This window comes from Salvelinus namaycush, chromosome 12, assembly GCF_016432855.1.
Source record: "Salvelinus namaycush isolate Seneca chromosome 12, SaNama_1.0, whole genome shotgun sequence".
NCBI classification, from domain to species: Eukaryota; Metazoa; Chordata; class Actinopteri; order Salmoniformes; family Salmonidae; genus Salvelinus; species Salvelinus namaycush.
Window position 1 is genome coordinate 23,985,233 of NC_052318.1, and position 27,811 is coordinate 24,013,043.

At 42.9% G+C, this 27,811-nt stretch overlaps 1 protein-coding gene across 3 annotated transcripts in view; it reads left to right on the top strand.

Annotated features, from left to right (window-relative positions):
• ap2b1 (adaptor related protein complex 2 subunit beta 1) overlaps nt 1–27,811 on the top strand; it is a 127,157-nt gene that overhangs the window by 89,520 nt on the left and 9,826 nt on the right. For all 3 annotated transcript variants that reach the window (XM_039005366.1, XM_039005365.1, XM_039005367.1), the window contains 3 exons: nt 11,697–11,826; nt 23,390–23,474; nt 23,666–23,752. In XM_039005366.1, the coding sequence (XP_038861294.1) occupies nt 11,697–11,826; nt 23,390–23,474; nt 23,666–23,752 (302 nt within the window). The remainder of the gene's footprint in view (nt 1–11,696; nt 11,827–23,389; nt 23,475–23,665; nt 23,753–27,811) is intronic.

Below are 27,811 nucleotides of genomic sequence, written 5' to 3' on the forward strand. Positions count from 1 at the left end.
ATGCGGGACTTGCACGAGCGTTTAGAAATGTGTACTAAACGCGCTAGCAAAAGTAGCTACTTGGACATAAATAATTGACATTATCGAAAAGAAAAAAAAAATTCTTGTGGAACTAGGATTCCTGGGAGTGCATTCTGATGAAGATCATCAAAGGTAAGGGAATATTTATGATGTCATTTCGTATTTCTGTTGACTCAACATGGCGGAGAAATGTTATTTATATCTGAGCTCCGTCTCAGATTATTGCATGGTGTGCTTTTTCTGTAAAGTTTTTTTGAAATCTGACACAGCGGTTGCATTAAGAACAAGTGTATCTTTAATTCTATGTAAAACATGTATCTTTCATCAAAGTTTATGATGAGTATTTCTGTTATTTGATGTGGCTCTGCAATTTCTCTGGATATTTTGAAGGCATTTCTAAACATGGCGCCAATGTAAACTAAGATTTCTGGATATAAATATGCACATTATCGAACAAAAAATACATGTATTGTGTAACATGATGTCCTATGAGTGTCATCTGATGAAGATCATCAAAGGTTAGTGATTAATTTTATCTCTATTTCTGCTTTTTGTGACTGCTATCCTTGGCTGGGAAAATGGCTGTGTGTTCTTTGGACTTGGCGGTGATCTAACGTAATCATATGTTGTGTTTTCGCTGTAAAGCATTTTTTTAAATCGGACACGATGGGTAGATTAACAAGATGTTTATCTTTCATTTGCTGTATTGGACTTGTTAATGTGTGAAAGTTACATATTTCAAAAAAATATTTTTCAATTTCCCGCGCTGCCCTTTCAGCGGAATGTTGTGGGGGGTTTCCGCTAGCGGAACGTGTGTCCTAGAAAAGTTAATTTACGGGTCAATGACCCGCCCGTGCACAGTATTTCGGCGTGGTACCTTCGGACGGCAGGGACAGGTATTGGGTTCCGGCTCTCGAAGGACCAAATTGTTAAGAGAATGCTCTCAATGTTCATAAACTGAACTTCAATTAAACTACTCGGTCTGTTACCAAGAATTTGTAAGGTTCTTGTTGAAATGAAACAGACAGAGGCCAGTCTACAATAGTCAGCAACGTTTATTTACGAGAGCTCTGCTTATCATTTCCTGTACATTGGTTTATTTTCCTCTCATTTCATCATAAATGTCCCTCCTCCTCTCAGACAATGACAATATAGTTCACAAGTCTTCTCATACATTGCCTGCCACCTGTTATACAATCTACTACAAGCCCAAGGTTTCTCCCCTCCCTGGGTGGGGAGACTTCCTTCCCTGTTATCAGTGCCACAGTGGTCACAAGTTGTCTGCCACAGTTCCTCTTTTCTTATGGACAAACATTCTTCATCATTATACAGAGACAGGGTAGCATTCTGTTAGATATAGTCCTATCATTACTTTAAATGTATACATCATTTAGTTATTATACATAAAATACATAACAGTAAGGAACGTTGACAGGAGGCCTGCTCAATCAAAAGCCATGAAGGCATATCATTCTGTTGCATCCAAGGTAAACTTTCCCTCCAGAAAGACACAATGTTTAGATTAGCAGCCCAATAATACAGTTTAAAGTGAGGAAGTCCCTCTCTATCTTGTACTTGCATAAATGCTTCTTTGAAATTCTGGCTGCCTTGTTATCCCATAAGAATGGAATTACTATTGAATCCAGTTTCTTAAAATAGCTTTGTGGTATTAAATTGGGTAGACATTGGAAGAGGTAAAGAAACCTGGGTAGCACAACCATTTTAATAGCGTTTATACGGCCAACCAAGGAGAGAGGCAGATTTTTCCAAAAATCTATATTTTGTTTAAGCTGATCAATTTTCATATCTCAATTTGTTTTCAAGTTTTCTTGTCACTACAATGCCAAGGCTTGTGAACTTGTCCTTCACTGTTCTAAATAGGATAGATTGCAGAAATTGCATATCCACAGGCCGTGATATGGGCATCAATTCGCTTTTTTGCCAGTTTATCTTGTAGCCAGAGAAGGAGCCAAATGTATTTATCAAGTTAAGTAAGGGGGACTAGACGTTTTAGGCTTGGATAAAACAAAAGAACATCGTCTGCATATAGGGACATTTTGTGCTGCGTGTCTTTTATTTTAACCGGAGCTATATCAGCATGTGCACGAATGAGAGTAGCTATAGCGAAGAGAGCAGGCGAAATAGGGCACCCATGTCGGCAACCCTTGAACAGGCGGAATGCCTGCGACATCTCCTGATTGGTTACCACGGACGCCATTGGGTGTGCATAAATAATTCTTATCCAATTAATAAATTACTTTCCAAACCCGAAATGCTCCAGAACCGTCATCATATACTTCCACTCAATCTGATCAAGCGCCTTCTCTGCGTCAAGAGCAATTACCACTGCCGCAACTTTATGATCATGATACATTGGGGCTGCAAGTAGCCAGTCTCAACGTCAACAGTGAAGAGGCGACTCCGGGAGACTGGCCTTCTAGCTAGAGTTGCAAAGAAAAAGCCATATCTCAGACTGGCCAATAAAAAGAAAAGATTAAGATGGGCAAAAGAACATAGACACTGGACAGAGGAACTCTGCCTAGAAGGCCAGCATCCCAGAGTCGCCTCTTCAATGTTGACGTTGAGACTGGTGTTTTGCGGGTACTATTTAATGAAGCTGCCAGTTGAGGACTTGTGAGGCGTCTGTTTCTCAAACTAGACACTCTAATGTACTTGTCCACTTGCTCAGTTGTGCACCAGGCAATCTGCTCCTGCAAATACTGACAAAAAGTCAAATCTTTCAACAAGTATGCGTCTAAGCAGGGGAGGTCGAGGTCAGTACAGGTGCATCAAAGCTGGGACCGAGAGACTGAAGAACAGCTTCTATCTCAAGGCCATCAGACTGCTAAACAGCAATCACTAACTCAGAGAGGCTGCTGCTTACATGGAGACCCAATCATTGGCCACTTTAACAAATGAATCACTAGTCACTTTAAACAATGCCACTTTAAATAATGCCACTTTAATAATGTTTACATATCTTATATTACTCATATCATATGTATATACTGTATTTTATACCATCTATTGCACCTTGCCTATGCCGCTCAGCCATCGCTCATCCATATATTTATATGTACATATTCTCATGCACCCCTATTAGGTTTTGTGTATTAGTTAGTAGTTGGGGAATTGTTAGATTACTTGTTAGATATTACTGCACTGTCGGAACCAGAAGCACAAGCACATCGCTACACTCGCATTAACATATGCTAACCATGTGTATGTGACAAATAAAATTTGATTTGATTTGAAGCGCCACGGTCGCCGACCTGTAAACATATTGTCGAATTTCAGCGCCATGGACAGTGGAGAGTGGTCCGTAATTAGAATAGGGTGATAGGTAACCGACGCAGCTGCTGAAATTAGTTTGTAGACCAACAAAAAATAGTATATTCTGGAATATGACTTATGAACTGACAAAAATAAAGAATAATCCCTATCTGTTGGGTGCGTCAGTCTCCAAATATCGACAATGTTAAGGTTTGTCATCAATGTATTTAGACAGACACTGGCATTTGATTGTTGAAGTGACCTTGATAGCTGTTTAACTGTACGTTAGATCCTCTTTCAGATAAAGTCACCTCCAGCAATAACACTTGTATCCAAGATATTTGGTATGGCCTTAAATACTCTTTGAAAAAATAGTGGATCATCGAAGTTGGGTCCGAATAAATTGACCAAGGTTATTGAGTTCTAATTCAGTGTACCAGCCACGATAATATACTGACCATTAGGATCTGAAATCGAGGATGAGTAAACAAAAGGAATATTTTTCCTTATCAGGATTGCTACCCCTCTCGCTTTGCATCAAAATTAGACTGGTATATCTGACTGATCCAGCCGACTCGTAGTTTGGCCTGAACCGAGCGTTTAATATGAGTTTCTTGAAGAAGCACTATGTCAGCGCCCAGTGATTTAAGATGAGAAAAACCTTAGCTCTTTTCACGACATTACCTAAGCCATTACAGTTCCAGCTGACTATCTTTATTCCACCAGGTCTACTCTGTGCCCGGTCAGTATGCGGCATTTCTTATTTCAGAGCAAATTGTTGCTCTCATACAAAACCCCAAAGCTTTTTGTAATTGTGTCCAAATATGTTCCATTATAAATCACGTTCTGGTCAGGTGGGCATCATTTGAATGTTTGTTCTATTGCTAGTATGGCTAGCAAAGTTATAAAATACGATCTTACAGTGTTAGACTTTCAAAAGGCACTTCAGACAAACGGTTGTAATTTTGATGTGCCGAGAAGGGAATCATGACTGCATTCAAATGCGTGTTCCACAGCAAATGTTCTTCACAATACGAAAAACATAGGCTCGTTCTGTTCAGGACAACCCAGCATGTCCTCCTTGTAACTGTGGATCAAACATAGCGATCATGAACGGTGATACTGTAAATTACATGAGTTTTCAAATATGGAAGGAAATGTGCACATTTGGACTCGGGTATGTGGTTTGCTTGTATGACATCAAAGCAGAATTTATTATAATCCTCAAAATCTGATCTTTCATAACACATCAACTCCTCTCGATTTACAGCATTTTTCTCACTCGGACAACAAGAAATATGCAAATGGGCCCAATTAGCGGGAGGGATGGGGGCATCTTCTTGTCGCGCAGTGCTCAAGTTTAACGGCTGTCAGTCAAAACAGAAACAACGCTTTTAAGTAGAGAACCTGAGCTCTGACATGTATAGCGTGTTACTGTACAGCCACTACGTTCCAATTTAAGTTCTTATTAATGACAAAATCTGCAACTTTCAAGCTGTATACGGGATGACAGGCTGTGAGTGGAAAGGACTACAACTCATGGCATTTTTAAATTGTGTTTTCCAGGCCTGTAAAGGTTTTTTAAAATCAATCTGAAAAGTTTTCGAAAAGTCATGGACATTCATTTAATAATTGATTTAGCCACAGTTAAATATTTTATCAATCAAATATAAATCAGCCTATCAGCCATGATCGGAATGTCACTAGTGCATCTGTGTTTGCGCACATCACCTGCATAGTGCAAGACGAGTGGGCCGTTGCTCAAGGACAGAGAGACAGTCGAACATTGCATCAGCAGGTATGCCACATTTTGTTAGTTTACAGCCTTATTCTAAAATTGATTTAATTGTTTTTTCCCCCTCATCAATCAACACACAGTACCTCATAATGACAGAGCAAAAACTGTTTTTTAGATATTTTGCCCCCCCCCCCCCCAAAAAAAAACATCACATTTACATAAGTATTCAGACCCTTTACTAAGCACCGTTGGCAGCAATTACAGCCTCGAGTCTTCTTGGGTATGACGCTACAAGCTTGGCACACCTGTATTTGGGAGTTTCTCATTCTTCTCTGCAGATCCTCTCAAGCTCTGTCAGGTTAGATGGGGAGCGTTGCTGCACAGCTATTTTCAGGTCTCCCCAGAGATATTCGATCGGGTTGGCCACTCAAGGACATTCAGAGACTTTGTTTTCTTTCGTTGTCTTGGCTGTGTGCTTAGTGTTGTTGTCCTGTTGGAAGGTGAACCTTCACCCCAGTCTGAGGTCCTGAGCACTCTGGTGCAGATTTTCATCAAGGGTCTCTCTGTACATTGCTTACATGTGCCTTTTACTGAGGAGTGGCTTCCATCTAGACACTCTATCATAAAGGTCTGATTGGTGGAGTGCTGCAGAGATGGTTGTCCTTCTGAAAGTTTCTCCCATCTCCACAGAGGAACTCTAGAGCTCTGTCAGAGTTACCATCGGGGTCTTGGTCACCTCCCTGACCAAGGCCGTTCTCCCCCGATTGCTCAGTTTGGCCTGGCGGCAAGCTCTAAGAAGAGTCTTGGTGTTCTATATCGTGGAGCTCTGCTCCTAGTGGTTTACCCTGCTGCCTAGGCAGCGAGTAGCCTGACATTTTTTTAATGCACACACCTGCAGCCAATGGGAGCACAGGTGTCCCTATATAACGGGACTCTTCCCCTCACTCAGCCTCCCATTTTCCGAGCCTTGACGTTGTCCATTTTTTTTCATAAAATGAGCACACCGGTTTTCCCACTGAACCCAAAAGCTCTTTTAAGAGCTCAGTGTCGCTACTCCGTTATGGCTGCTGAGGACTCACACCACCTATGTTTCGTGTGTCTAGGACCACAGCATGCTAGGAGTGGCCTCTCAGGAGTGGCCTAGCTGACTTCCCAGGGCTCATTGAGAGAGTTGCCACTAGGCTGGAGAGCTACCTCCCATCGCCTCTGTTCCAGAGTTGGACATGATGGTGGGTGGTCCTTATTCTCGACGGAGGAGGGCGGTGGAGCCTCTGGCTCCTGCCATGCCCTCTCTCCATAAATATGTGGAGGGCTCATGGGAGTCACCTTTGGCGGCGCGCACGCCGGCCAAAGCTTATCTCCCATTCACCAGGGTGGACGGTAGACAGCAGGGAATAACAAAGGGAATCCCAAAACTCGAGGGCGCCATGGCTGCATACCTCGTTCCGGGTTCAAGTTCCTGGCCCTCCTCCAAAAAAGGCCACCCTGCCATCAGCAAAGGACTGACTCACAGCACAGCTGACTAAGAAGTCCTTTGTTTTGGGATCCCGCGCTGTAGCAGCAGCTAACAACATTGCCCTCCTAGCAGCCTCTCTATCCCGTCTCACAGAGGATTTCCATCTTACGCAGGCGTCGGCTATATGTGCAGGTAGAACCATGGCCAACGAGAGCGTAGCCAAACAGCCCTTCCGAATGCTAACAACAAAACGTCTACTGGAATGTGTCCAGAAGAGAGACTTTTGTGTGGGCATAGACCTGAAGGATGCCTACTTTCATGTGCTGGTGCATCCGCGTCACAGGAATTTTCTGCGTTTCGCTTTTCACGAGGTGGCGTACGAATTCACGAGGATGCCATTCGGGTACGCCCTGGCACCTCGAACGTGTTCCAAATGCGTGGAGGCGGCAATGGAACTGCTGCGTCGTCAGGGAATAACAATTTTTGCCTACCTTGACGACCTACTGGTTCTCGCCACGTCAGCAGAGTCAGCAGAGCTGGCGATCTCACACAACACAGACAGTGATACATCTCACACGTCTGGGGTTCGCTGTGAATTGGGAAAAGAGCGCGTCCTGGCCCAGTCATTGGATTGTCTACCTGGGAATACAGCTAGACACTGTGACTATGAAGGCTTGAATTTCGGAACCTCGACAGGCCGCCCTTTTGCTAGCCCTTCGAAGGTTTCGTCCGAATTACACGGTGACGGCGCATTCGGTCATGACGCTTTTGGGTCTCATGTCGTCTGCCCACTCCGTGGTTCCGCTGGGACTACTGCACATGCGCAGGATACAGCAAAGGTTTCCCCAACTACGATTAGACCCGATTGTTGGTGATTCCCCTTTTGCTCAAAACGAATCTGGACGATTGGAAAACCCCAATGGGCATAGTGTCCGCTTACATTCCAGTTCACAGATTCTCCCACTATTAGCTCGGGTGAGATCAGGCGGCTGTCAATCATATTGATAGCTCTCAATCGCCCAGGGGCTGCATGGTTTGCAGAGATGACCCAAATGTTGGTGTCACCACCTTGGCCCATTCCATATCAGTGGGGAGCGTTGTCACAGGCGGGGGGGCAAACCTCTGATGGCTTGGCTCCTGAGAGGGACAGGTTAGAGCGCCGTGGGTTGTCTGTGATCGCAACCATACAGGGCTCGCGTGCCAGTTCCACTTCCAGGGTGTATGCCAGTAAATGGAACATGTTTTCACAATGGTGTGTCACAGAAAATGTGGACCCCGTGTGCTGTCAGGTTGAGTGTTCTCTCGTTTCTGCAGTACTTGTTTGAAAAGCAGCGCTCAGCGGCGACCACTATTAAAGTGTTTGCTGTGGCGATTTTTGCCTGTCATGAGGGTTTTGGCAGAGACACTGCCTTTAACCATCCCCTAGTGAAACGGTTTCTATCGGGAATGCGGAGGCCTAGGCCTAGAACCACGCTGCCCCAGTGGGATTTAACTTTGGTAGTCAACGCGTTGTGTGATTCATCGTTCGAGCCATTGAATCAAATCCTCCTCAAAATGCTGTCTTTAAAGATGCCGCTTTTGCTCGCTCTGACTACTGCTAAGCGTGTCAGTGACTTGTGTGCTCTTTCGACAAGACCCGACTGCCTTGCCATTAAAGGCAACTTTAGCAGAGCGGTGTTACGTCCTAACCCGGCTTTTATACCTAAGGTTATTAAGAGTTCATACAGATCGTAGAGCTCTGGGCTTTTTCTCCCCCTCCCCATGGGGAGAGGAGAGGAGAGAGGAAAGGCTGCATTGCCTGTGCCCAGTACGCGCTTTGGCGTGTTACGTGGAGCGTACGGCATCGATTAGGTCAGGACCTCAGCTGTTTGTGTCACGGTGCGAATACACTCGGTGGAACGCTATCCAAACAGCGCCTGTCTCATTGGCTGTGTGTAGGCATTGAGACGGCATATGAGGCTGTAGGGCGCCCATTGCCTCAGGGGGTGAAAGCCGACTCCACTCGGGGAGTAGCGGCCTCTACTGCTCTCTTCAGAGGAACAGGAGTTGAGGATATTTGTGCAGCTGTGTCTTGGTCAACACCGTCTCCTTTAATCCACTTCTATTTGCTTGATATGTCTTTGAATGTTCTGGTTCAGTCTGTACTGAGAGAAGGACTTGAGTTAAGAAAAATGGATGCAGGAATGAGGGGCATGGTTCCTTTCAGGTCCTTGTCACTTTTCTTATGAGAGAGACATATAGGTCTTGAATCCTGTCTGATTAATATCAGTACAGTAGAGAACATGTTGATGCACATACTCAAGGGGGGAATGCAGGACTAATGGACTGGTTTCCATCAGGTAAGAGTGATTATGTGACGTGACTCCTTGCTGAGGGTTCAGTATTGTAGAAGTCGTGTATTTGACCTGCCCACTATTCTATGACTGTGTTGAAGCGGAGGGGTGGGGGAAATAGCTTGTGTAACTAGTATTACATAGGTAAAAATAGCAATCTTGAGGTCTACCCATCAATCTTTGGAATCCATTGATTGAGTGTGATGGATTACCGAATACACAATGTAGAGTGACACTATGTGTCATTCCATTGTTGATCGGTGATTATATCAGAATAGTGAGGACCATCTATCTGCAGGTTCAGATTAGTATGGATCATATTCTGGTTATCTGCCTACTAGTCTCTGGCTTTGCCTTCAGACTAGGTGTGACGGATTGTATCGAGGCCACAGTATATTGTGACACACTGTGTTACAGTACTGAAGGTCTTGGTCGAAGCCATAGCTGGGCCCGACCTTATCACTATGTGGGAAGAGTTGGGCTCGGCATGGAGTACATTTGAGCGTTGCACTCCGCCTTAAACCACTAGGAGTATAGCTCCCCTATGGGGCGGAGCTCCACGATATAGAACGATAGTTACCGGAGTTGTAACTCCAGTTCAATGAGTGGAGCGGAGCCTCATAGGACTTAAGGCCCTGCCGAAGATAATTTTCGGGAGGCTGAGTGAGGGGAAGCGTCCCCTTATATAGGGACACCTGTGCTCCCATTGGCTGCGGGTGTGTGCATCATTTTTTCTCAGGCTATTCGCTGCCTAGGCAGCGGGATAAACCACTAGGAGCAGAGCTCCCCTATGGTAACTCCAGTTCCACACATAGAACTGGAGTTACAACTCCGGTAACTATCGGTTCCAAACTTCTTCCATTTAAGAATGATGGAGGCCACTGTGTTCTTGGGGACCTTCAATGCTGCAAAAAATGTTGGTACCCTTCCCCAGATCTGTGCCTCGACACAATCCTGTCTCGGAGCTCTACGGACAATTCCATCAACCTCATGGCTTGGTTTTTGCTCTGACATGCACTGTCAACTGTGGGACCTTATATAGACAGGTGTGTGCCTTTCCAAATCATGTCCAATCAATTTAATTTTCCACAGGTGAACAATTAAGTTGAAGAAACATCTCAAGTATGATCAATGGAAACAGGATGCACCTGAGCTCAATTTCGAGTCTCATAGCAAAGGGTCTAAATACTTATGTAAATAAGGTATTTCAGTTCTTTATTTTTAATACATTTGTAAAAATTTCAAAAAACCTGTTTTTGCTTTCCTTATGGGGTATTGTGTGTAGATTGCTGAGGATAAAAAAATAAATTCCATTTTAGAATAAGGCTGTAACGTAACAAATGTGGAAAAGGTGAAGGGTCTGAATACTTTCCGAAGGCTATGTATATTGTACCCTGTAGTTAACTGTTTAGCTATTATTGACATGTATTAATGTTTTCGTATGTTCCAGAAAACTTTCAACCGACATTCGCGGTTAAGGTCATACAATTATTTTTATTATTTTTTGGATCAATTCATGTGATTCATTGAATTGATTATTTTTGGCAAAACGAACGATTCACTTCACCATTGTATTAGTTGGAATTCGGTTCAATCGCAGTGATTTGAATCATGTGAATCGTGAACATTAATTTAAATGTAGCCTTTCTTTTGGATTATGTGGCTTCAAAACTTGTTTTATAGATACTTCCAGTTGATTTGAGAATCCAATGTATGGGACATTCTAACACAATAGATAATAGTCAGAAGTGTTACCTTTGGAGGCTAAGGTAGTCACAATAAATATGACTAAACTAGAAAGTTACATTTCCTGAATATTTGTGGGCTTGCGTCAGCTGAATAAAAAACAAAGATTTGTATCCTACCATAGCCATTTGATCTTTGATATATTGAATGAGCAAATTATTTCAAAAGGGATCAAACTTATTTGGTTGTAATGTTGCAATGTTTTACATCAAGGGTGGTCAATCCTCCAGGAGAACTAATGGTTGTGCAGGTTTTTATTCCTGTCCCCCTCTAACAAATCACAGTTTAGAAATGAACTGCTCAACCAGACCTTATTAAAGGGCTTGATCAAGAGCCTGAACACCCAGTAGCTCTCCACACTGAGGGCTGACCACATGTTTTTCATACAGTTGCCTAGCAGGTGTTCTACTTTGTGGGGGGTTAAGTGCATTGCTCAATGACAGGAGATGGTACATGGGATCAGAGAGCATCCTCCCAGTGTCGATACCACACTACGCATATATTTTATACGTACATAGAGACGCCACCAATTGCTGGTCATGGAAATGTGGTTAAAAGTCATGAAATTCCATCTGACAAAATGTGTATGAACCGGTATGTTGTCTCCTACTTTTAAATTTGTTATTCTAGCCCCCGTCCCCACAGGAGGACTTTTCCCTCTTGGTAGGCCGTCATTGTAAATAATAATTTGTTCTTAATTGACTTGCCTAGTTAAAGATTCACAATGCAGAAATCGCTCCGCCGTTTCCTGGTTGCTAAAATTGAAATAGTTTGCCTAATTTCAGTTTGTGGCAAAACAAGCAAGGGGAGTGTAGAGAATCATTGTACCATCTAAACCACTGTATAATATATTTTCCATAACCAAAAATATTGTATTTTCAGCTGGTGTACAAAACCGAAAGTAAAAGACTCCAAAACAAAACTTAAGAATGGGAAGCATAGAAATATAGCGCACACAGAACAGACCTACCACTTCTTAGACTTGCTTTCAATTAGAATGATAGATCTATAAACACACATTTCTATGTGAATTTGGTCAGGTAGCCCAAAAAGTTACATATTGCAGCTTTAAATAAATGTTAACATTTAAAAAAATATATAAAAAAAATGGTATTGTCTTTCTGTCTAGTTTCGGAGTGATCCCCACCACCCCTCTGCCCATCCACACTCCACTGATGCCCAGCCAGAGTATTGAAGTTTCCCTGCCTCTCAACACCATTGGGCCAGTCATGAAGATGGACCCACTGAACAACCTACAGGTAAACTCATATACAGTGCATTTGGAAAGTAGTCAGATTCCTTCCCCTTTTCCTTCCCCTTTTGTTACATTACAGCCTTTTTCTAAAATTGATAAAATATTTTTTTACCCCTCATCAATCTACACACAATACCCCATAACAACAAAGTGAAAAGAAGTTGTACATTTTTTTTTTGCACATTTATAAAAAATAAAAAACAGAAACAAGATTCTCTTGTGTGATGAAACCGAGATTGAACTCTGGCCTGAATGCCAAGCATCACGTCTGGAGGAAACCTGGCACCATCCCTACGGTGAAGCATGGATTGAGGGAAAGATGAACGAAGCAAAGTACAAAGAGAACCCGCTCCAGAGCGCTCAGGACCTCAGACTGGGGCGAAGTTTCACCTTCCAACAGGACAACAACCCTAAGCACACAGCCAAGACAACGCAGGAGTGGCTTCGGAACAAGTCTCTGAATGTCCTTGAGTGGCCCGGACTTGAACCCGATCGAACATCTCTGGAGAGACCTGAAAATAGCAGTGCAGCGATGCTCCCCGTCCAATCTGACAGAGCTTGGGAGGATCTGCAGAGTAGAATGGGATAAACTCCCCAAGTACAGGTGTGCCAAGCTTGTAGCGTCATACCCAAGAAGACTCAAGGCTGTAATCGCTGCCAAAGGTGCTTCAACAAAGTACTGAGTAAAGGGTCTGAGGGTCTGTTTATTTTGTAATACATTTGCAAACATTTCTAAAGACCTGCTCTGCTTTGTCATTATGAGGTATTGTGTGTAGATTTGAGGATTTTTTATTATTTTTTTTATAGTTTTAAATTTTTTTTTTTTTTACCCCCTTTTCTCCCCAATTTTCGTGGTATCCAATCGCTAGTAATTACTATCTTGTCTCATCGCTACAACTCCCGTACGGGCTCGGGAGAGACAAAGGTCGAAAGCCATGCGTCCTCCGAAGCACAACCCAACCAAGCCGCACTGCTTCTTAACACAGCGCGCCTCCAACCCGGAAGCCAGCCGCACCAATGTGTCGGAGGAAACACCGTGTACCTGGCCCCCTTGGTTAGCGCGCACTGCGCCCGGCCCGCCACAGGAGTCGCTGGAGCACGATGAGACAAGGATATCCCTACCGGTCAAACCCTCCCTAACCCGGACGACGCTATGCCAATTGTGCGTCGCCCCACGGACCTCCCGGTCGCGGCCGGCTGCGACAGAGCCTGGGCGCGAACCCAGAGACTCTGGTGGCGCAGCTAGCACTGCGATGCAGTGCACTAGACCACTGCGCCACCCGGGAGGCCCGAGGATTGTTTTTTAATCAATTTTAGAATAAGTCTGTAACATAACAAAATGTGGCAAAAGTCAAGGGGTCTGAATACTTCCCGACTGCACTGTATGTACCTAGGGCTGTGGCGGCCATAACATTTTGTCAGCTGGTAACTGTCATGCAAATAACTGCCGGTCTCACTGTAATTTACCGTTAATTAACTCACGTTTAGCATCTCCAGGCTTCCACGCATAGCCTACAAGCCAATGATGCGGACCTTTGGAATATCTACATTATTTTAAAAGTAATAAATCCATGTAATATAGCCTACACCATCGCAATAAAGCCATTATTTATTTTAAGCAGGTCTAAAGAAGCGTTATGATATGAAGAAAATGTAGCCTATTTCAGAAGAACAGAATAGCATATTCTGCAGACAAGATTTGATTATAATTCCTGTGGCATTATTTTATAGTGAGAAGAATACAGTTGAACATAGCTGAATAAAATAGAAAGGATATTTTCCCCAAACGATTTCTGAGGGAGTGCGGCACATGAGGCTATTCTGTGTTAGTGGTTAACAAAGTGATCATTTGAAACTGGCCTTCCTATATGCATAATTTATTAATGCAACTTTAGTTGTAATACAAACCTTAAGCTATATGTTTTGATTTCACATACATTCTAAGGCTGCATGATGCGACTCTAATGATGATTTGAAAAAAGTATAATGAAAGTGCTCTGTTTGTTGCGCAGGTTGCACACACTTTATCAGTCTCTCATTCACAATTTGACAAGCACTTGATAGCATTCTCACCCATCAAACTATTCTCAATGTAATCTTTACATAAAGCCTACTAATATACTGTACCTTCTGGTTACATAAAGCATTCTAGGCATGAGCAACCTACCTGTTCAAAAGATATCATAATTAGTCAGTCTTACCTGAATGCTTGGCTTCTCATGATAAAAGAGATAAATTAGAAAGAGGAAGGCTTGTGCAAAAGTTGATCCAAAATATTTTTTATTGTTGGACGTTTTCACTGCAGGGCCTTTTTCAAAAAGATTTCATTACAAAAGATACCACGTGGTGTTGAGTATAAGGCATATAGCTAGGCAGTCCATGATCTTTGGGCTTTCTCTCACCTTTATAATGTTCCTGTTGACACAGTAATCAAAGCTAGTCAGGTTTAGGGATGGGCATGAGTACTCGAGCAAACGGCAAAGTTCGATCTTTAACCAGAGATCACATTTTTTTCAAATACTGTAAAACTATTTGGTGGAATGTGTTTTGTGATTGCCCGAACAGGCAAGTTAAATTTTGTCTTGAAGACGGCGTTAAAACTTCTACTTGGTCACAATCCCGGATCCGGGAGCACCCTCATCAGTAAAAAAGCTGACTAGCATAGCCTAGCATAGCGCCACAAGTAAATACTAGCATCTAAATATAATTAAATCACAAGTCCAAGACACCAGATGAAAGATACACATCTTGTGAATCCAGCCATCATTTCTGATTTTTAAAATGTTTTACAGGGAAGACACAATATGTATTTCTATTAGCTAACCACGATAGCAAAAGACACAACTTTTTTTCCCCACCATTTTTTTCCTGCATAGGTAGCTATCACAAATTCGACCAAATAAAGATATAAATAGTCACTAACCAAGAAACAACTTCATCAGATGACAGTCTGATAACATATTTATTGTATAGCATATGTTTTGTTAGAAAAATGTGCATATTTCAGGTATAAATCATAGTTTTACATTGCAGCCACCATCACAACTCTCACCAAAGCAACTAGAATAACTACAGAGACCAACGTGAATTACCTAAATACTCATCATAAAACATTTATGAAAAATACACAGCGTACAGCAAATGAAAGAAAGATCTTGTGAATCCAGCCAATATTTCTGATTTTTTAAGTGTTTTACAGCGAAAACACAATATAGCATTATATTAGCTTACTACAATAGCCAACCACACAACAGCATTGATTCAAGCCAACAATAGCGATAACGAATAAACCAGCAAAAGATATTAATTTTTTCACTAACCTTCTCAAACTTCTTCAGATGACAGTCCTATAACATCATATTACACAATACATATAGAGTTTGTTCGAAAATGTGCATATTTAGCGGCACAAATCGTGGTTATACAATGAGAATAGTAGCCAAGCTGCCAACAAAATGTCGGGAGAAATCTTGGGAGAGGCACCTAATCTAATCAGTAACTAATCATAAACTTGACTAAAAAATACAGGTTGGACAGCAAATGAAAGATACATTAGTTCTTAATGCAACCGCTGTGTTAGATTTTTAAAATTAACGTTACTACGACATACAGCGTGCGTTAAAGCGAGACCGCACCGAAATTAATGGCGGAATAGTAGTTTCACATTTTTCAACAGAACAACGAATTAACATCATAAATAGTTCTTACTTTTTGATGAGCTTCCATCAGAATCTTGGGCAAGTTGTCCTTTGTCCAGAAGAATCGTTGCTCGGTTGTAGATTGTCGCCTTCAACTTTGGAATTAGCAGTAAACATTAGCCATGTGGCGAAGACGTGCCCAACTCACTATAACGCAGCACAAAGAAATATCCGAAAATCGCAATATACTGATATAAACTGATATAACTCCGTTTAAAATAACTTCATTATGATGTCTTTAACACCTATATCGAATAAAATCAGAGCCGGATATATCTAAGGCCTATAACGGGAGCTTTCCAGAACGCCATCCTGAGGTCTGTCTTGCGTCATGGCGAATGTTGAAAAGAGTGTACCCCACGTACCCAGACCCTTTATATGGCCTCAGATCTGCCTAGCAACTCCATTTAAATTCTCACTACTTGCTGACATCTAGGGGAAGGCGTATGCAGTGCATGTCGACCAATAGAACACATGCAAATTAATAAACTGACCCTAGAACAGACTGCCTGATTTCAGATTTCTCACTTCCTGACATGAAGTTTGCTCCAACTTGAGTTCTGTTTTACTCACAGATATAATTCAAACGGTTTTAGAAACTAGAGAGTGTTTTCTATCCAATAGTAATAATAATATGCATATTGTACGAGCAAGAATTGAGTACGAGGCAGTTTAATTTGGGAACAAAATTTTTACAAAGTGAAAACAGCACCCCCTATTGAGAAAAGGTTAATTGGCTTTGACTCCAGTGTTCCATTTGTACATGTGCATTTGCGGGGCACAACAAAAAAGAAACCAAGCCAAGCATCACACCGTTCTTCTCCCTAAATTCCCTTTCCCCTCAGTGTCTCATTCACTCAATTGTGTTCCGACTGCTCCCTCCACACACGCGTGCTGAGTGCGCACACAAGCTCCCATTAGGCCTATTAAAACTTATCAAACCGATGGGATACACAAGCTACATTCCTTGCCAAATTGACAGTTTTATCACAAATTCAAAATGGACTGGTTGATTGAAGTAGGAAAATATGTTCCACCAAAACGAGCTGCAGTTTTGTAATAAATGCGTCCCGTCTATTTCCGCTTAAGCTACAATATATATACCAAAGTATGTGGACACCCCTTTAAATTAATGGATCCGGCTATTTCAGCCGCACCTGTTGCTGACAGGTGTATACAATTGAGCACACAGCCATGCAATCTCCATAAACAAACATTGGCAGTAGAATGAGCTCAGTGACTTTCAACGTGGCACCGTAATAGGATGCCACCATTCCAACAAGTCAGTTCGTCAAATATCTTCCCTGCTAGAGCTGCCCCGGTCAACTGTAAGTGCTGTTGTTGTGAAGTGGAAACGTCTAGGAGCAACAACGGCTCAGTGTGGTAGTGGTAGGCCACACAAGCTCACAGAGCGGGACCGCCGAGTGCTGAAGTGCGTAGCACGTAGAAAGCGTCTGTCCTCAGTTGCAACACTCACTATTGAGTTCCAAACTGCCTCTGGAAGCAACATCAGCACAAGAACTGCTCGTCGGGGGCTTCATGAAATGGGTTTCCATGGCCAAGCAGCCGCACATAACCCTAAGATCACCATGTGCAATGCCAAGCGTCGGCTGGAGTGGTGTACAGTTTTCCACCATTGGACTCTGGAGCCGTGGTAACGCGTTCTCTAGAGTGATGAATCACGCTTCACTATCTGTCAGTCCAATGGACAAATCTGGGTTTGGCGGATGCCAGGAGAACGCTACCTGCCCAAATGCATAGTGCCCACTGTAAAGTTTGGTGGAGGAGGCATAATGGTCTGGGGCTGTTTTTCATGGTTCGGGCTAGGCCCCTTAGTTCCAGTGAAGGGAAATCTTAACGCTACAGCATACAATGACATTCCAGAGAATTCTGTGCATCCAACTTTATGGCAACAGTTTGGGGAAGGCCCTTTCCTGTTTCAGCATGACAATGCCCCTGTGCACAAAGCAAGGTCCATACAGAAATGGTTTGTTGAGATCAGTGTGGAAGAACTTGACTGGCCTGCACAAAGCCCTGACCTCAACTCTATCAAACATCTTTGGGATGAATTGGAACACCAACTTCGAGCCAGTCCTAATCGCCCAACATCAGTGCCTGACCTCATTAATGCTCTTGTGGCTGAATGGAAGCAAGTCCCTGCAGCAATGTTCCAACATCTAGTGGAAAGCCTTCCCAGAAGAGTGGAGGCTGTTATAGCAGCAAAGGGGGGACCAACTCCATATTAATGGCCGTGATTTTGGAATGAGATGTTCCACGAGCAGGTGTCCACATACTTTTGGTCATGTAGTGTACTTTGCGAATTGCTAGTGCCATTTAGAATTGCTTAGCCTAGGCTATAACCCTAAACATAGACAGGTTCCACGCTGCAAATATGCAAAAACATTAGTTTGATAAAGACAGAGCATATTTCATCAGAATTACTAGGCCTAGGCCTACTCACCAAACAAACTTTGTGGCTGTAATTCATCACCATGCAGTGTTCAATGTGGAATTATTAATTAATTTAGAAAATTCCAAAGAACATGCAGAATAAACTAAATTGAACATCTGTATATCAAAAATAAGACATATTTTGGTTTGTAACCCTGAAAAATATGTCTTACAACTTGCCAAATTGAGCCCTGTTTCAAATGAACACTGAGAATAACTGTTCCAGGCACGAGATGCGCATCACTGGCAACCTTTTTTCTTTTTGAAAAATATTGTTATTTTTTATTCTGTTATATTACATCATGTTTCTTTTTACTATAACATAGGTGTGTCTTGACTGTGATAAGGGCTCGGGAAATAAGAGCTTCTTGTCTGCTAAATAAGCAAAACAAGGCTATGCCATTGCACAGCCGTAGGTCACTGGTTCGAATCCCCAAGCCGGCAAGGTGGAAAAATCTGTCTTTCTGCCCATGAGCAAGGCGGTTAACCCTCAACAACAACTGCTCCCCGGGCGCCGATGACGTGGACGTTGATTAAGGCAGCCCCCTCACACCTCTCTGATTTAGAGGGGTTGGGTTAAATGTAGAAGACACATTTCGGTTGAATGTATTCACTTGTGCAACTGACTAGTCAGGTTAAGCACCTTACTTTTTGCCCAAGGCTTGTTTAAAGAATAAACTCCAGCACACAGGTATTCTTGAATACTCCACAAACAATACCAGTGTGCCCTGAGTTTCTTCTTTAAATATACACGGAACAAAAATATAAACGCAACATGTAAAGTGTTGGTCCCATGTTTCATGAGCTGAAATAAAAGATCCCATAAATGTTCCATACCCACAAATTTGTTCACATCCCCTGTTAGTGAGCATTTCTCCTTTGCCAAGATAATCCATCCACCTGACAGGTGTGGCATATCAAGAAGCTGATTAAACGGCCCTGATCATTACACAGGTGCCCCTTGTGCTGGGGACACTAAAAGGCCACTCTAAAATGTGCAGTTTTGTCACACAACACAATGCCACGGATGTCTCAAGTTTTGAGCAAGTATGCAATTGGCCACCAAAGCTGTTGCCAGAGAATTGAATGTTAATTTCTCTACCATAAGCCGCCTCCAACGTCATTTTTGAGAATTTGGCAGTACTTCCAACCGGGCTCACAACCGCAAACCACGTGTATGGCGGCGTGTGGGCGAGCGGTTTGCTGAATTCAACAGAGTGCCCCATCGTGGGGGTTATGGTATGGGCAGGCATAAGCTACGGACAACGAACACAATTGCATTTTATCAATGGCAATTTGAATGCACAGAAATACTGTGATAAGATGCTGAGTCCCATTGTGAGGCCCATTGCTTTTAAGGTATCTGTGACCAAAATATGCATATCTGTAATCTCAGTCATTTGAAATCCATAGAATTTTTTTCAATTAACTGATTTCCTCATGAACTGTAACTCAGTAAAATCTTTGAAATTGTTGCATGTTGCGTTTATATTTTTGTTCAGTATAGTTAACATAGAGATGAACTGGAGGATTCAGCCTTCAGCCCACACATGGCCACCGAGGCGAGGGCAGTAAAGTGGTTCGAGGCCAATGTGTTGGATCTAATGCGCTCCCCCACCACAGGACTGCAACTAGCTGGAAAATGGACTCCAGCCTTCAGTGCCCCCGCACAAACTGTTAATAAACTGTACTCACAAACATATACTGGAGAGACATATTATATACTTCACATTAATGTATCTTGCAAGGTTGTTATTTAAGCTCACAATTGTATGGAAGTATTATAACTCTCTAGGGGTCACAGGAACATAATCCCACGGTGTGACTGTCATAAGACAGGCTGATCTCTCTCTCTCTCACCAAGTTCACCCCCACAGACCGTCTTTGCCCAACAGGTCAACCAACCTTCATATATCATGAGTAAACCTTTCAGGAATCAGGGGAGGGACTGATGTTTCTGCTCTTACGAGATAGCTGACCGAGTGTTCACTATAAACGATCTATAAACAAAAGGAAGCAGTCACACTTGAAGGAAAAGTTTGAACTCTGACCCCTCAGAAGACACAACCAAGGTCATGTTGTGTGTCTAACAATGGTTTCCTTGGTTCAATATCCCATGATATTGGGTGGGAAAACACCCAACTCCCTCTCACAAGAACTTTCGTAACACACAGACAAACAATAAAGTATTGACTTTATCCCTATTCTTAAATACGTTTTAAGTTATGACATAAACTCAGCAAAAAAAGAAACGTCCTCTCACTGTCAATTGCGTTTATTTTCCGCAAACTTAACATATAAATATTTGTATGAACATAACAAGATTCAACAACTGAGACAAACGGAACAATTTCCACAGACATGTGACTAACAGAAATTGAATAATGTGTCCCTGAACAAAGGGGGGGGGGGTCAAAATCAAAAGTAAGTCAGTATCTGGTGTGGCCACCAGCTGCATTAAGTATTGCAGTGCATCTCCTCCTCACGGACTGCACCAGATTTGCCAGTTCTTGCTGTGAGATGTTACCCCACTCTTCCACCAAGGCATCTGCAAGTTCCCGGACATTCCTGGGCGGAATGGCCCTAACCCTCACCTCTAATCCAACAGGTCCCAGACGTGCTCAATGGGATTGAGATCCGGGCTCTTTGCTGGCCATGGCAGAACACTGACATTCCTGTCTTGCAGGAAATCACGCACAGAACGAGCAGTATGGCTGGTGGCATTGTCATGCTGGAGGGTCATGTCAGGATGAGCCTGCAGGAAGGGTACCACATGAGGGAGGAGGATGTCTTCCCTGTAACGCACAGCATTGAGATTGTCTGCAATGACAACAAGCTCAGTCCGATGATGCTGTGACACACCGCCCCAGACCATGACGGACCCTCCACCTCCAAATCGATCCCGCTCCAGAATGCAGGGCTCGGTGTAACTCTCATTCCTTCAACGATAAACGCAAATCCTACCATCATCCCTGGTGAGACAAAACCGTGACTCGTCAGTGAAGAGCACTTTTTGCCAGTCCTGTCTGGTCCAGCGACGGTGGGTTTGTGCCCATAGGCGACGTTGTTGCCGGTGATGTCTGGTGAGGACCTGCCTTACAACAGGCCTACAAGCCCTCAGTCCAGCCTCTCTCAGCCTATTGCGGACAGTTTGAGCACTGATGGAGGGATTGTGCGTTCCTGGTGTAACTCAGGCAGTTGTTGCCATCCTGCACCTGTCCCGCAGGTGTGATGTTCGGATGTACTGATCCTGTGCGGGTGTTGTTACACATGGTCTGCCACTGCGAGGACGATCAGCTGTCTGTCCTGTCTCCCTGTAGCAGTGTCTTAGGTGTCTCACAGTACAGACATTGCAATTTATTGCCCTGGCCACATCTGCAGTTCTCATGCCTCCTTGCAGCATGCCTAAGGCACGTTCACGCACATGAGCAGGGACCCTGGGCGTCTTTCTTTTGGTGTTTTTCAGAGTCAGTAGAAAGGCCTATTTAGTGTCCTAATTTTCATAACTGTGACCTTAATTGCCTACCGTCTGTAAGCTGTTAGTGTCTTAACGACCATTCCACAGGTGCATGTTCATTATTTGTTTATGGTTCATTGAACAAGCATGGGAAACAGTGTTTAAACCCTTTACAATGAAGATCTGTGAAGTTATTTGGATTTTCTGAAAGACAGGTTCCTGAAAAGGGGACGTTTTTTTGTTGTTGCTGAGTTTATTACATTAATATATTGGTAATACATTTGTGTACTTTTGTATTGCCATTCTGTAATTGTAATATTGTCACAATACATGTTAGTACATATGACACCAACTCAGTGGCCGTGTGGTTAGTCTCTGCCCTGAGATTGTAAGGTTGTGAGTTCCATCCCTGGCCGAGTCATACCAAAGACTGATAAAATGGAACCTGAAGATTCCCTGCTTGGCACTCAGCATTAAGGAGATCGATTGGGGGTAAGGCCCTGCAATAAACTAGCGTCCTGTCCAGGGGGTGTACTTGTACATCAAGCTGCCTCACGCTAACGGCTCGTGCAAGGCTACTTACATATTACATTTATGGTATCATTGTGTTCTAGAATATAAGACACACACTTTGGCAACAATTGCATATGTATAATAAGGGTGTGATAGCCTTTTAGAAAAAATGTCTCATTTTCTAGTCACTCCCCATGATCTCTGAGGCCATTGTAACACCCACCCTAATAAAAACTGCTCCTTGGCAGTTGGAAAGGCAGTTTAAAACTCAGCCAAAAGACAGACAGGAGAATGGGAAAAGACCGGTCAAAAAAGAAGACAGACTAAAAACAGAGGAGGATCTGTTCGGGCGGGACCGTGTCTTGCAGGAGGGAGAGAAGAATGTAGGCATGGCAAAGACTTGACAGTCTTAGACTGAAACAGAACTTTAGGAAATGTCCTCTGAAAAATGGACAGACCTGTTACACTTTGCTTGATCACTTTCATACCGTGTGCTGCGATACAAAGCTGACTGCACCAATAGACTGTACCGAAGAGAGAGACCCCGACCATTGATTAAGTAAATATATTACAGAATTCTCTGTATTACCTCCTTGACTATTCGGTATTGCAAAATTATCATCTTAATTGATCAATCATTCCACGTCACTGGAATAGCTTTCTGTTAATCCGGTCTCAAAAATGGAATACTTAGCACTTTTAAAGCTCTGTAAATTATTTGGTAATATGCCTAAGAGCATGTAAGCCTATAGAATGGCAAATATGACAGCTACTCAGCTATCCTGGAATGCAGCCCATCCATGAGCAGACTTTATTAGTTCCAGTCAGCTCATTCTCACTGTTTAGTGGCTCAGAGAGAGATGGAGCCGGAAAATATTCAGCCCAAAGAACCCTAGTGGACAGGGCTCTCCAGCTGAGACAGCCATTTTGTGTGTGTGTGTCCTCGGTGCCTGGCAGTGCGCAACTTGGACACAGTGTTCCTGTCATTTACGGTGATGCCGGCTGGGGTCTGGTCTCCTGCTAATGTCTTCATGAACAGAGTAGGGACAGGACTACCAGCCGATGCCGAAGGGTCACTCTCCATGAGGCCAGCCATGATAATCAAGTTCAGAGAGAGCTCAGAGTGCCCATGAGGGCTGTACTCCGTTAGTCGGAGAGTCCAACAGCCCAGACACTTGATCAGCTTCAAGCCCTCGCCACCCACACTCACAAATAGAAACGTCTCCAGTCTTACTTCTGTCTAGACATGACACACTGCATGAAATTTCAACCGCACTTTTTCTTATTTAGAGCAATTCTATATTTACAGTTGTCTGTCTCAGCTGTGTCTCATATGTTTGAGGACTTCCATTCCATTATGTCCAAATCAGCCACCTCTATTGCACATGGCACTACGCCACTGACTGATGTCATATTAACGTTGGGTTGACGTTGTCTTTCGTCCACAGGTGGCTGTGAAGAACAACATTGACGTTTTCTACTTCAGCGGGCTTATCCCACTCAACATCTTCTTCGTGGAGGATGGCAAAATGGGTACGTGTGTCTGGAAGCAAGTCACAAACACTCAATATCCAGGTCATTACCATAACAGTAGACTCATTATCACCAAAGAGTTTATTTTAGACCAACTCGAGGACCCTTGGTATAAAATAGACTTTTCAGAGGAAGTAGCTCCCTGCTCAGTTCTGGTGTCACTCTTCTTTTGTTCCCCTCATCTGCATCAGAGCGACAGGTGTTCTTGGCCACCTGGAAAGACATCCCCAATGAGAACGAGCTGCAGTACCAGATTAAGGAGTGCCACTTAAATGCAGGTAGGTCTCCTTACATCTATGGACGAAAGCTATAGAGTACCAGTCAAAAGTTTGGACGCACCTACTCATTCAAGGGTTTTTCTTTATTTTTTACTATTTTCTACATTGTAGAATAAAAGTGAAGACATCAAAACTATGAAATAACACATGGAATCGTGTAGTAACCAAAAAAGTGTTAAACAAATCAAAATATATTTAATATTTTAGATTCTTCAAAGTAGCAACCCTTTGCCTTGATGACAGCTTTGCACATTCTTGGCATTCTCTCAACCAGCTTCACCTGGAATGCTTTTCCAACAGTCTTGAAGGAGTTCCCACATATGCTGACAACTTGTTGGCTGCTTTTCCTTCACTCTGCTGTCCAACTCATCCCAAACCATCTCAATTGGGTTGAGGTCGGGTGATTGTGGAGGTCATCTGATGCAACACTCCCATCACTCTCCTTCTTGGTAAAATACCCCTTACACAGCCTTTGAGGTGTGTTTTGGGTCATTGTCCTGTTGAAAAACAAATGATAGTCCCACTAAGCCCAAACCAGATGGGACGGCGTATCGCTGCAGAATGCTGTGGTAGCCATTCTGGTTAAGTGTGCCTTGAATTCTAAATAAATCACCAAAATATCACCAGCAAAGCACCCCCACACCATCACACCTCCTCCTCCATGCTTCACGGTGGGAACCACACATGCTGAGATCATACGTTCACCTACTCTGCGTCTCACAAAGGCACGGTGGTTGGAACCAAAAATCTCAAATTTGGACTCATCAGACCAAAGGACAGATTTTCACCGTTCTAATGTCCATTGCTCGTGTTTCTAAAAAAAATAACATATCTCTAACAATGATATGTACTCTAAGGGCTGTCACTATTTTAATCTCTGGGTTTTCCTTCGTCCACTACTCCATGGTATGAAAACAGTGATACAGGTTTGGAATAAAAATGTGTACTGTGTGCTCAATGTCTATCATCAGAGCTGTTCACGCTGTGCTGTTGAATTTGAACCTTGGTGGCTATTCTTGTCTCGAGCTTAGTAATTTTTTAACAGATATGAAATCTCTGTGTGCTTGTGTTCGGTGACTTAGTGGTGTTTTGGCCTGTTGTCTTCACAGAGCTCAAGTCTGAATCACAATTACTACTATCCTCTCCTTTCACTGATCTAACATGTTGAGCCAACTACAGGACAGAGAGGGCAGTTATTGTTTTGGGAAGGTAGTATCTGGAGGGGAGTAGCTTTAGTTATTGTTTAGTCCACATGCAAGGTCTGATTTACCAAAATGGACAGGTGACCTTAGAAACCATCAAACCACAAAATCAAATAATTTCCTAATTTCTGTTCACTACACTGAAGCCAGTTGATTAAACACAGAGCTGAGGGCATTGGTTTAAAAGAGATGCTACTGGTTTACTGGAGAATCAGATAACATGACTTGGGGTTTTAAGTGGTAGCATTCATTGGTGGAATTGGCCTTTTCCTCTAACCCTCTTGCTGTGTTGCAGTAATCACAACATCACCACCTTAGGTTCCAGGGTTACACACCTGCCTACAATTTATTTGTCGATATCGTTCCACGCACACCTACAGGAACACATGTGCACACACATACAGATTCATACACACACTCTCTCAAACACACAAATGCACACACTCTCATTCTCTCCATATTTCAGCATTTCCATTCCAATAATGCCTGATCCTCCTACACCACTCTGGGGTCACAAAGTATTGACCCTCTCCAGCCCCAGGTTACAAGGACAGCTCTGCTCATGCATTCCCTCACCTTGGCTGTGATAAGCAGCTTTGGAGTGTGGAAATTAATGGAATGATTGGAGGCTCTTTTCATGTTTATTGTCACTGGCACTCTGTGAGCTAAATACAGTGTGAGAGGGAGCTGTGTTCTATAAGCTTCTTTAGAGAAATGCGTTTTCTGGGAAATGGGTTGTTGGTTTGATTAGTTATTTGTACTTCCATTTCCAAACCTAGTAAATTGTTCTATTGTAAATTCAGACTGAAACTGTGAGTTTTTCTCATCTTCATATTAAGATAATGGTAGAGCAGTGGTATTCAAACTTTTTCAGCAGGGACCCCATTTTTTTCCCCACCATCCCAAATCTAATGAGACAACCTTAAAGTGTACATTTAGATTTTTACATCAAATAATCTTCAATTCATTACATTCTTCTCTTTTATCAAAATTAAGAGAAACAATGATTACATTTCCTCAATAAAATAGATTTTTGAATTGATCTTTCTTAAAAAGTACAAAGTACAAACACAAGTGTGTATATTGTCCCATACAATAATCTGTACTCTGCTTGACATGCAATACTCCATTAGCCTAATTTAAAACAAGGCTTTTTCCACAGCCACTGTAGAGCCATGAGTCACAAATTTAAAAAAATATATATATATATTTAACCAGGTAGGCTAGGTGAGAACAAGTTCTCATTTACAACTGCGACCTGGCCAAGATAAAGCAAAGCAGTTAGACACATACAACAACACAGAGTTACAGATGGAATAAAAAAAACATACAGTCAATAATACAGTATTTAAAGTCTATATACAGTATGTGCAAATGAGATAAGATAAGGGAGGTAAGGCAATAAATAGGCCATGGTGGTGAAGTAATTACAATATAGCAATTAAACACTGGAATGGAAGATGTGCAGAAGATGAATGTGCAAGTAGAGATACTGGGGTGCAAAGGAGCAAGATAAATGAATAAATACAGTATGGGGATGAGGTAGTTGGATGGGCTATTTACAGATGGGCTATGTACAGGTGCAGTGATCTGTGAGCTGCTCTGACAGCTGGTGCTAAAAGCTAGTGAGGGAGATGTGTGATTTTTGCAGTTCGTTCCAGTCATTGGCAGCAGAGAACTGGAAGGAAAGGCGGTCAAAGGAAGAATTGGCTTTGGGAGTGACCAGTGAAATATACCTGCTGGAGCGTGTGCTATGGGTGGGTGCTGCTATGGTGACCAGTGAGCTGAGATAAGGCGGGGCTTTACCTAGCAAAGACTTGTAGATGACCTGGAGCCAGTGGGTTTGGCGACGACTATGAAGCAATGGCCAGCCAACGAGAGCGTACAGGTCGCAGTGGTGGGTAGTATATGGGGCTTTGGTGACAAACCGGATGGCACTGTGACAGACTGCATCCAATTTGTTGAGTAGAGTGTTGGAGGCTATTTTGTAAATGACATCACCGAAGTCGAGGATCGGTAGGATGGTCAGTTTTACGAGGGTATGTTTGGCAGCATGAGTGAAGGATGCTTTGTTGCGAAATAGGAAGCCGATTCTAAATTACATTTTGGATTGGAGATGTTTAATTTGAGTCTGGAAGGAGAGTTTACAGTCTAACCAGACACCTAGGTATTTGTAGTTGTCCACGTATTCTAAGTCAGAACCGTCCAGAGTAGTGATGCTGGATGGGCGGGCAGGTGCGGGCAGCGATTGGTTGAAGAGCATGCATTTAGTTTTACTTGCATTTAAGAGCAGTTGGAGGCCACAGAAGGAGAGTTGTATGACATTGAAGCTGGTGGTGTAGTATTATTGTATACTAATGGTATGACTGGTATAGCAAATACGAAACATTTGTTACCAAGTTGGCAATGTACTAGCTAGCTAATGAGGGTAATCTCTCATCACTTTAAATGGTCTTGAATCATGCTTTTGATTTTAGTGTATATCACATTTGCCCAGTAATCAGTGTTTGTCTCTCTTCTTCATTTGAAGACATAACATGTCAATGTGATAGTGGTTGGATGGTTTCAACGGCTGTTATTAGAATACAACAGACATCCTTTCTGCCCTTAAAAAGACTATTCGACAATTCATTTTTTGCCTTGAAAATGACAAGCCACTGACCACTTAAGTTGCCACTCACATTCAAACAAAGTGGGGTAACAAAAAACAGTCACCTGCCATCTATGACTGACAAGTGTTGCTCCAAGGTAAATGGTTAGAGCGTGGAAGCCTTGCCCACTAGAAGTCTCCCTGCAGACTATAACCTAATAAAGACACTTCGTACAGAAAGCTGTTCCACTGCGCTGTAGGAGAGAT